Source organism: Silurus aristotelis (assembly GCF_946808225.1).
Source record: "Silurus aristotelis genome assembly, chromosome: 5".
Lineage (NCBI taxonomy): Eukaryota > Metazoa > Chordata > Actinopteri > Siluriformes > Siluridae > Silurus > Silurus aristotelis.
In genome coordinates this window covers 25,728,012-25,739,274 of record NC_139578.1, presented here as the reverse complement: position 1 = coordinate 25,739,274, position 11,263 = coordinate 25,728,012, and the positions used below count along the sequence as shown (strand labels likewise).

Below are 11,263 nucleotides of genomic sequence, written 5' to 3'. Positions count from 1 at the left end.
TAGTAAAGTTCTTACATCTTGCTAGTACTTCTTTCATTTGCTTTAAATTTCCCAATTTTTGGGAACAAGTTGTACCTCTGGGAGCCACATAAAAAAGGGCTCACTGAAAATCTGTGGTAATTCACTGGATTCATGTTTTGCATCATTCTGGGAAGCATCTTCACATGCAATGATGGAGGAAAACTGAAAAAATAGCTTCCCCATAAATGTCACTTGTGCTTTTAATCAAACATACTCTGTTTCCTGGACATATGAGCAGTAAAAGATGATTTAACAGTAAACATATTTTTTATAACCTGTTACTGGACACACCACAGGTCACCCCTCCATTAAATGCTCTTTTAAGTGGCATATAAGTTTTTATAACTGTGTGAAACTGGCAGTCACACAACGACATGGCGCATTTCAAATCTGGAACAAAGGTCTGTAAGTAACAGAGGGTTTAGACTCATTGTGATGCCGATAGAAATTATCTTTAAAAGCCGCATAAGTACAAAATGTCCACTTGCAGTCTAACACACTTAAAACACAATGGGGTTTGTTCATATGAACTCTATAATGTAGCACATAACCACTCAATGTGTCTAGTAGTTTGCTGCAAAATCAACAGGTAATCATTTTTTAATCTTACAAAAAAAAAAGTTTTTTCCACTCTCCTCAGGGGACACCACTATCCAGCATTAAAGAAAAAAATTAAGATTTGATGATTAAATGTAAAATCCACAATCTAGAATGACATATTTATCATGAAGACAAAATATGTCCTCGGTCACAAACGGGTGTCTGTATGGTAAAGTCTTCCAAGGTCTAAGAAAACAAACTTTTATCTAACCAGTGCAGAACACCATGTGCTGGCTGATTAGTGCGCTCTCAGTAACGGCTTGTTGGCTTGTTCGTGATGATTCCGCGATAATCAGGAACCAAGTCTAATGCTAATTGAACGTTACATATAAAATGGACTTAAGACATTATGAATATTACTAAATGGAAAAAAACACATTTTTATTATTTACAATTCAATATAACAAATGAAAGACTGATAAAACAAATGATGCATAACTAATTGGAAGACAAATATAAAATGTATTCAATACACCACTAGTTCATATATAATTTTTTCATATTAAAAAAAACCTAAACTGATAGATTATAATTGCCTAGTCATTTTTTTTTATCTGTAAAGATAACATGCATTTGTAAAATGTAATACTTTTAGTATTTAAATTCTGTAATTTTGACTGCATTTTATTGCTTCCTGGAGTACATATTATTATTTAATTTACATGAAGCTGCACATTTTACCCCAAAAAATATTTTTAATGCGTACTTTCTGTAAAATTTACTGTTTTGTTTGATTGAGTATTTCACAAAATATTTCTGTGAATTTAACAGTTTAATAGTTTTTTTGCTGTACAAAAATTGACAGTTAATTTCACAGATATTTTTTACAGTGTACAACTAGAACTGTTAGTACCCTCTATCATACTCTTTCACACACTATCCTCCTCGATGACTTAAAAGTTCGACACACTCTCGAAACTTCACTCGACACACTATTAAAATGACACAATTAATAGTAATAATAAAATTTTTGTCCACTCATAAATAAAAAGGAACAAGGTTTCCATAAAAATGTAGTTGAATAAAACAATATTTGATTTGGAAATGTAGTGATGTTAAATGTTAAAGTCTCCCCAAATGAAAATAGTAAAATTGATAATAAAAAAAAAGAGGAAAAAACAGATACACGAAAAAGATCAAGTAAAGTAACAAATTAGATTTACTTCGTCACTGTCCACCACTGCAAGTAATAAATAAAAAGTATTTGCACTATTGGATCATTGTAATGTGTGTGCTTTAATAGAAGCTTCAATAGAAAAGGGTGTGTTTAAAGAACCGGTTCCAACTAGTTAAAAAAATTAAAGCAGCCCAAACTGAAAGTATTGACTTAAAGACGTAGGCTTTATCTTTTGTTGTTTTAAGGAAAATATAAACTATTAACATGAGTGAGTATTTGGACTTATATATATATATATATATATATATATATATATATATATATATATATATATATATATATATATATAAACTCCTCATTTTCTAAAAGTGATGCACTGATGATTAACTGTCTTTCAGGGCTGTTTTTGTATGCGATTTTTTACATTTTTCACAGCCTAATGGAATTTCAATCAGGTATGAAAACTGTGTGTGTGTGTGTGTGTGTGTGTGTGTGTGTGTGTGTGTGTTTGATAGCTATTTAAATTTAAAACTTTTTACCATTTATTTTACCTCCAGTTTTTTCCCCATTAATGTTTTGGATTGTTACATGTTATTCATACAACACGGAAAAAAAAATATATATATATATATATATATATATATATATATATATATATATATATATATATATATAATATATAAGGCCTAACATAAAATTTAAGGTAATTAATAGTAATTATTATTATTTTTTGTTTGTTTTACTTATCACACTTTATCTGTGTGAGTACCCTATAAATATAATGCACGTAATGCATTATAAACAGCAAAAAAAAAGAACTGCAGTTATAGCAGTTGTGTTGGTACAAAAATAAAGCAACAAATGTTTAACAATAAAAGAAAAGATGAGCCTGTTGGTACCATTCCACAAATCTATGCCCAAATCAATCAATACATACTGTAAGAAAAGAAAGTTATATTAAACTTCTGAGCATCCTGGAGAATGAAAATTTTGAAAACATTGAAAATGTTTTAATTAAAACTTTCTAGGTACAGAAGGAACATTATTAACCCACCAGCACTTAATTAATTACTTATTCATTATTTATTAATTGATTATTTATAAATGTATTAATACATTGATTACTACTACTAATAATAATAATTATTCTTTTATTAATTATTATTAGCATTATTATTATTAGCATTGTTGTAGTTGTAGTATTAGTATTATTTACAATATAGACACAATACCAGTGGTGAATTGTGGCTTACAGAAAGTTTATAAATATTATATGAATTTGTTCTGACAGCCCTAATTGTTATTGTCTTGATCAATGTATTTGCTGCTAACTATTATTAAAAAATTATTAGGACAAGAAACCACTACTTAAATTATGACATGGTCCCATGTTCAAAATTAGGTGAAGAATGAAGAAATATCTGTATTGTTACATATAAAAATATTCATATGTATTTGTTCATTTTTTAACAAAACACAGAGATATTAGAGGTGGTTGGTCCAGCAGCTCCTCTTGTTGTTGTAGTTGGTGAAGATCTGGTTCTGCCTTGTTTTATCAAATCCAACACCAGTGTTGTGGACATGACAGTGGAGTGGTTCAAACTGGATGTAAAGGACTCATTAGTGCATCTCTATAAGGATCATGAAGACAGAAATGAAAATCAGGCTCCGTCATACAGGAAAAGAACATCACTGTTTAAAGAGGAGCTACAGAAAGGCAACGCTTCACTCAAACTCTCAGCTCTCAGAGTCTCTGATGAAGGAGAATATAAGTGTTTCATTCAGGACAAATCACAATCTGATGACATCACTGTGAATGTCATTGTTGAGGGTAAGAACCATTTCTGAATGGAAGCTTTATACATTAAAGTTTATGATACATATATATATTTTTAATAATACACTTTAAATCTGTAGTTTTTGAACAGGCTTTATAGTTAGAGTTTACCTAGATTTACCTTCACATTCATGTAATTTTATAATGAGACAATAATTTGCTGGTTTGAGAATTTTTATAACTGTTTATCGCATTCGATTTTCACATACAAAAGTCTCTAGTTTACTCAGAGTGGTTCGATAAACAAAATCCAATGAGTGACAGTTCTGCAAATGCCTTTTTGATGAGAAAGGTCAACAGAAAATGGCCAGACTGTTTTGAGCTTACAGAAAGGCTACAATAATTCAAATAATCACTCTGTACAACTGTGGTGAGCACAAAAGCCTCTCAGAATGCAAAAGTTGAACTTTCAGTCAGATGGGCTACAAAAGCAGAAGAGCACATCCGGGTTAAACTTCTGTTAGCCAAGGACAGAAAGCTAACAAAAACTGGATGAAACCTCAGGGGAACCAGAGCCGCATCCACACATTTTGTGAAGGTACGGGGTGAAAGGGCTAAAGGGAAGAACCCGCTAATGGTAAGCTTCGGCCCTGAAAGCGAACCTCAGGAACTTCCTGTGAGAAGGTAGGATGGATACATGAAAGTACGCATCCTTTACATCTACCGTGACAAACCAGATTTGACTTAAAGCACGACCTGCTTGAGGGTCAGCATCTTGAATCTGATTTTCATGAAAGAGCAGTTCAGCTGACGTAGATCTAAGATAGGACGCAACCCTCCGTCCTTTTTGGGAACTATGAAGGACCAGCTGTAGAACCCGGACTCTCGTTCTGATGAAGGGTCCACCTCGATGGCCTCCTTCCTCAGGAGTGTTTTTACTTCCTGTTCCATGACCAGAGCCTGCTGGCTTCCAACAAGGGTGGGAAAAAACCCCGTAAAAAAGGGATGGAGGAGACCCAAAATGAATCGAGTAGCCATGCTCTACAGTGTGCAGGACCCACTGAGACACACCTGGAAGAGTTTTCCAAGCTGCCAGAAACTACCCTAGGGGTATCAGTCTTTCGAGACTGACCTCCAGTGTGCCTAGAGCCAGGGCAGTCCCCTGAGATGTCTCTAGGGGTGGAGAGATATCCTGGACCACAACGATGCCAGATGGAGACCAAGGAGAGAGCTCGCTGGAGCTGGCCGTTCCTTGAAGCACAGAGGGTGGTAGGGTCCTTCTAAGATGATGTGTTAAACATGGACTTTTGCTATATATGATGCAACTGCACAGATTTACCTTTCAAATATTATTATTATTATTATTTATAAATATTGTGCATCATAACAAATTGTATATTTTTTTAGCATGTAAAGAACAACCTACATCATTAAAGTGAAAATGAGCAGGAAATAATAACCTCTATTGGAAATTTTACATGGCTTACTTTTAAAATATTGGGTTTAAACGTTTAATATGATTTCACTTTATTTAAAACAATGCTTTTTGTTCCATGGTTATAGCTCAGGGAAGCCAGCCGGTGATCATGATGGAGAATTATGATAACTCAGGAGGGATTCATTTAGTGTGTGAGTCCAGAGGCTGGAACCCTGAACCTGAGATTCTGTGGCTAAACAGAGAAGGAGACACTCTGCCTGCTGAAGACACACAGATACACAGAGACACTGAGGGCTTCAGTGTAAAAAGCAGCATCACTGTTTATGATTATAGCGACTCCAACAGATTTTACTGCAGACTTCAACAAATTCATCACATGATGGAGACAGAAATTATCATTAATAGTAAGTGTGTATGTTTAAAAAACTAATTATTTTGCAGTAATCATTACAGTTAGGGTGAATAAAGATGAAATGTGCATGATGGATACACAGTAGTTTTTCATCAGAACCTTTCCATTCTAATGCATTACTGCAATATTTTTATTTTATTCCATTGGTAGAAACAATATATGTTGTGAAGTTATGAAATAGATCTTGTACAGACTCTTAAAAATATCTAACACTGTGAACTTGATTTTATTTTAGATAAACTCTTTGATGTTTGGAAGTGGATTGTCGGCGTTTCAGTTTCATCATGTCTTATTGCTGTTGGATCGATTATAACTGCAGTTATCTGTTACAAGAAAGGTAATATTTAAAAGAATTGTCTGCATAACATCTGTAGCCCAAATTATACTAAAGTTGATACCAAAGCAGTTGTCCAGCATTTACAAACTTTAGTCCTAGAGATCTTCTGTCCTGTACATTTAAGTGTTTTTTTTCTGCTCTAACACATTAAATTTAACTTAGTCAGTTGATTAACAGCTCCTTTTATCAGATATCCAGTATTGGGTTTTAGAGCAGAAAAAACATTAATGTGTAGGATGATGAGGTCTCCAGGATTAGGATAAAGAACCTATGCTTTTGTCAGTAGTCCACAGGATTTCAATTGTGCTCTTTTTAAGAGATTGAAATTCAGTTGTGTCCCAAACTGTGACCTATCTTTTAAAATATTTAGAGCTTATTTCACTAGAAAAAACCTAATGGTAGTTAAATCTTAAAGTAATAAATATTTTATTTTTAAATGTAATCACCATCAGTTGTGTTGATCTTTAAATTGATTTAATGCAACATTAAATCAGTACATTGATAGTGATGATTCACCAAATGTAAGCATTCTAATATTTCTTTATATCAGATTTTACTAATCTTTTTGGTCAAGCTGATGTATTGAATATTATAGACAAAAAAAAAATATATATATATATATATATATATATATATATATATATATATATATATATATATATATATATATATATATATAATGCTAATAATGTGTCTGACATATAAATAGTTTAAATAATTGTGTGTGTGTGTGTGTGTGTGTGTGTGTGTGTGTGTGTGTGTGTGTGTGTGTGTGTGTGTGTAAGAGAGAAAGATATTTTTTCATTACTTAAATTGGATGCAGAATAATGTACTCCAGACAGAATGGTAATATAACATAATCCATTTAGGGTTTATTAATTTCATATAACTTCATTATATCTGTTGTGTTATTTATTTTTTATGTAACATTTAATTACAGAATTTCTACATAAAATGACCTAAAACTAGAATTCTACTTAAAGCCATAGTGTTTCAAGATATCATTGTGCAATACTGTTTCATATTTATTGGTTAACTGTGCAGGAACTAAGCAGGAATGAACAGTGTGACATTAGCACTTATTCTGCAGTTATTTACAGTCCTTTCATTCATTTAGACAAGCCGTGTTGCAGGAGAGCTGATATTTATTAGAATCACATTGAGAAATTTCGCTGTTTGTATCCCTCTGCGTATCTGTGTTCAGTACATAATTTACAATTTTATTAATAGTCTATTACACTTAAACTTTTAAGGCACTTTTACTATGGGCTAACTGTAAGTCTGTGTGTTACCATGGCAACACACTTTGCTTAATTCAGTTATTTATCCAAACAATCAAACACGCAGGAGCACAAAAAAGATCAACAGCAGGACATACAATAAATCAATATACACAGCAAAAGATAGACATGACAAGACAAAAGCAATATCCTGTGCAGGAATGAAGCCTGTCGGTGCAACACATGTAAAAGTCGTGGAGGACGAGACAAAAGTCACTAATCCCAACACCAACATGACACACAAATGACATACAGTACAGAGAGAAATATGATGAGTATACTGCAGGTTATTTGATTAAAATACTTTATCTGTTTTATTCTCAGAGCTTCAAAAGCAGAAGCAAAAAGCAGGTAAGACTGAATTTTTTTTTGGCTTTTAAATCATACTGACTAATACATTTAACAGACAATCTCAATCTGATTAACTGTAATCACAAAGAAAACTGGGAGCTTCCAAGACTGTTTGGGTCTCTTTCACTTAGAAACACAATTTAACATGGTGAATGTTCACAAGAAGGTGATGATCGGGGCAGAGGGTAGAAAAACGACTTCTCATGTTTATTGAAAATGAATAGTAACATAGTAATTAATTTTTTAATTGATAACCTTTTATGGGCAGCTCAGGTCATGTGTGCAGCTTTGAACAACAGAAAGTAAACAGGTAGGAGTTTTATGGCATGAGATCATAATCAGCAGAACCTGGACCTTAATTTTCAATTCTTGTAAAAAATATTGTGTAAATGTGATGATATAGAAAAATTTATTTTAATATGTTTATATTCATTTTATCATGCATGTAAAAAAAAAAAAAAAAAAAAAAAAACCATTACATTTAGGTCTTGAATATGAATATATTAAATAAAATGTCAAATAAAAAAAAAAAGGCCTATGACATATTAAGAGGGAACAGCTGGTGTGTTGTAACTGTTTCAGACTGAATTGATTTCACTCTGGTTCATTTACTCATTCTGGGGATTCCATATTGGGGTCCATTTAATTTTTTATTACTTTTGTCTAATCAGAATTTCTGAAAACATGGTTGTTTTAATCAGCTCTTTATTATTAATAATATTGTTTTTAATCTTTATTATTTTATATTAGAATTTTCTCACAGAAATGTTTAAATAGTCACATTTACACATTTAATTTATTACAAATTCAGGTTTTGCTGACTCGATTTCACCCCACAGAGGTTTCTATATTACATTATTGTTTTCTATATTAATCATAACTGACCTGTAACATGTTACACTTTATGAAGCTTAACAAATATATGTATTTCATCAGAGGATAATTACATAAAATTCTGCTGCACGTTTACCTTTTCACTACAGTACACAGTTTAATATATTTTATACAGATTATTTAAACAAACTACAAACTATTGTATCTGTTTTAGACTCAGAGCTTCAAAAGGAGAAATCATGCAGATTATTTCATTACAATAATTAACTTGATCTCCCTGATGAAATGCAATTACATTTATTTTTACTTATTTTTCATTTGTATTTTTGGTGTGTGGTGTAAACATTCATCAGAAATGTCAAATTTATTTTTTATGTATCAAATGCAAATGTATTTGGTTAAATTAATATAAAGTTTTGCTTCACAGAGTTTTTAAAGAAGTTGTTTGCAGGTAAGAACATTTTTTATTTAAATATGTGTGTGTGTGAACAGATAGAAGTGGATGTTAAAGTGTTTATTAGAAAAGAAAAAGGCAGATAATCTGAATTGTTGAGTGAAATTGTAAATAGAATCCAGACTCTGGTCGGGCGATGAACAAACAGCAACACGAGAACAAAACTGTGAAGGTGAAACTGTTTCTCCTCCAAACACACACAGACACAAGCGCTTCTCCTGCTACTGGTTTATTTCAAGACTTTTCTTCAAATCCACCGTGAAAACTAAACCCAGTATTAACAACTAAATACAACAATCACATTCACTTCACACAAAGTCAAAGCGCGAGCAACAGAGTCATGAGATTTTACCTTTACATTAAATACACACACACACAAAACTAAACACCTCGTTGTCTGCTGCTGTGAGAAAGAAACAGTGTTTAAATCTTCATGATCACATTTCAAGTGCTTTTATGAACAAAACACACTTTTAGCGGAGCCTCCATAATGTCCGTGTTTCCGCTCACGTGCAGCAAATAAGAGTCTCACGTGAAGTCATCATTTGGGCATGACCGTGAATCGAAGTTTCAAAATAAAGGTACCGCAACAAACAATTAAATAAAATAATTCATAAAAGTATAAATAACAGATTAACTTCTAAGTTATGAAAGTGATTTTACAAAATATAAACATTATATAAACAATTCAAACAATATAATGGCTGCAGTTACAGAAACCAAAAGCAGGATCCAAAACAGTACATTTTTATCAATTAACAAAAAAAAGTGTAATTATTGAATCTTGTACAAATTCACTTATAAATCCTAATAAATGTAATCCTCTAAATCAGTGGTCCCCAACCCCCTGGGCCGCGGACCAGCACCGGTCTGTGGGTCAATTGGTACCGGGCCGCACAGAAAGAATACATAACTTACATTATTTCCGTTTTATTTGTTATCTGATTCTGAATGATGTTTTATTTTGGAAAATTACCGCATTCTCTCCACCACATCTGTCTATCACTTACTCTTGATGCATGTCATGATGCCTGGGTCACATGTCTTACCTCCATCCGCTACCTTCTTAAAGGGGCTGCTCCGGCCGCTAACACACAATACATTACCTAAATTCAAACCCCCAAGCGAGCAAAATTAACAAACAACAACACAGTGGATTCACGATTATTATTATATTTAGAAACTATCAGTTTTTTTGCCCATCATATAATTTTAATTTGTTGTTTAGCAGCCCCCCTCCCCTTAAAGGCCAGTCCATGAAAATATTGTCTGACGTTAATTCGGTCTGTGGTGCAAAAAAGGTTGGGGACCACTACACTAGATTATGATTCTTTTTTTTTTTTACCTGCAAACTTACATCACACACTGTGTGTTTCTCTCAGTGGAGGTGACTCTGGATCCTGATTCTGCACATCCTCAACTCATCCTGTCTGCTGATGAAAAACAAGTGAGACGTGGAGACACAAAACAGAATCTCACTGATACTCCACAGAGATTTACTTATGATCGTGCTGTTGTGGGAAATCAGAGTTTCTCCTCAGGGAGATTTTATTATGAGGTGCGGGTCAGAGGGAAAACTCACTGGATATTGGGAGTCATGAGAGAAAACATTAATAGGAAGGAGTGGATTATGCTGAGACCTCGTTATGGATTCTGGACTGTGGGACTGTATGAGAATCAGTATGTGGTTAATGATGATACTATTGTCCCCGTCACACTGAGAGAGAAGGTGGAGAATGTGGGGGTGTTTGTGGATTATGAGGAGGGTCTGGTCTCCTTTTATGATGTGAACTCCAGATCTCATATCTACTCTTTCACTGGTCAGACTTTCACTCACAAACTCATTCCTTTCTTCAATACTTGGTTAAATGATGGAGTTCCACTGATCTGTATTTGATACTAAATAAATTTTTCACCTTCACATTTTAAACATCTATTAATGTTGAAAATAAAAAGTATATATATATTTTTTGGTAAATTAAAAAAATACATATTCCATGCTAAACAGTATTATTTTGTGTTTTTTTTTTTTCTTTCCAAAAATGTATTATTGTTGAATTTTGTCATTACAAATAAAATATTAATAAAAATATTTTTTGTTATGATTTATTTTCACAGTTTACTTACAAATTTAAACCTTAACCCAGCCAATTAGGGTTGCACAAGCCAGTGCATTCCTAGTGCTGTTCCCAAGCCCGGATAAATTGGAAAGGTTGCGTTCAGAAGGCCAAGGGTGTCTACCCAGCGACTGCTCAGCAAGCGGGGCACAATAAGCCGCGATAGCGGACACGTAACCCTTCAGGGTCAAAGAGCCAACCCTGCGGCAAACTGTTCCTGCAGGACCTCCAGGACTAAACCAACCGGGTAGTTGACTGGGTTCAATTGGTGGTGCTCGCACCACGCAGAGAACACAGGCCATTTAGAACTCCCTGGAGGGGGAAAGGCATACAAGCATAGCCCCGGCCATGTCTGTACCATGGCGTCCAGCCCCAGGGCTGGATGAGTTGGACCACAGGAGGATCTGCCATGCCAGCTTGTATAGGGTGCGAGATTGGAGACCCCCTGTTGCTGTCCTTATGGACCAGCACATGGCGATCACTCATGTCTGGGAGGAAGTGTTTCAGAACCAGAAACATGGCTAG

At 33.7% G+C, this 11,263-nt stretch overlaps 1 protein-coding gene across 5 annotated transcripts in view; it reads left to right on the top strand.

The window, feature by feature from the left end:
- The first annotated feature begins 1,862 nt into the window (after positions 1–1,862).
- LOC310726840 (butyrophilin subfamily 1 member A1-like) overlaps positions 1,863–11,263 on the top strand; it is an 88,799-nt gene continuing 79,398 nt past the window's right edge. The window contains exons 1-9 of one of the 5 annotated variants that reach the window (XR_014533836.1): positions 1,924–2,006; positions 2,137–2,193; positions 3,219–3,569; positions 5,079–5,357; positions 5,601–5,702; positions 7,307–7,333; positions 8,595–8,618; positions 10,004–10,576; positions 10,630–10,718. Coding sequence is in view for 4 of the 5 variants with exons in the window: in XM_083542832.1 (XP_083398958.1) it covers positions 2,003–2,006; positions 2,137–2,193; positions 3,219–3,569; positions 5,079–5,357; positions 5,601–5,702; positions 7,307–7,333; positions 8,595–8,618; positions 10,004–10,518 (1,359 nt within the window). In the remaining variant the exon portion in view is untranslated. Of the gene's footprint in view, positions 2,007–2,136; positions 2,194–3,218; positions 3,570–5,078; positions 5,358–5,600; positions 5,703–7,306; positions 7,334–8,594; positions 8,619–10,003; positions 10,719–11,263 lie in introns of those variants that run through there. The other 4 variants (XM_083542832.1, XM_083542827.1, XM_083542829.1 and 1 more) reach the window with 4 other exon arrangements.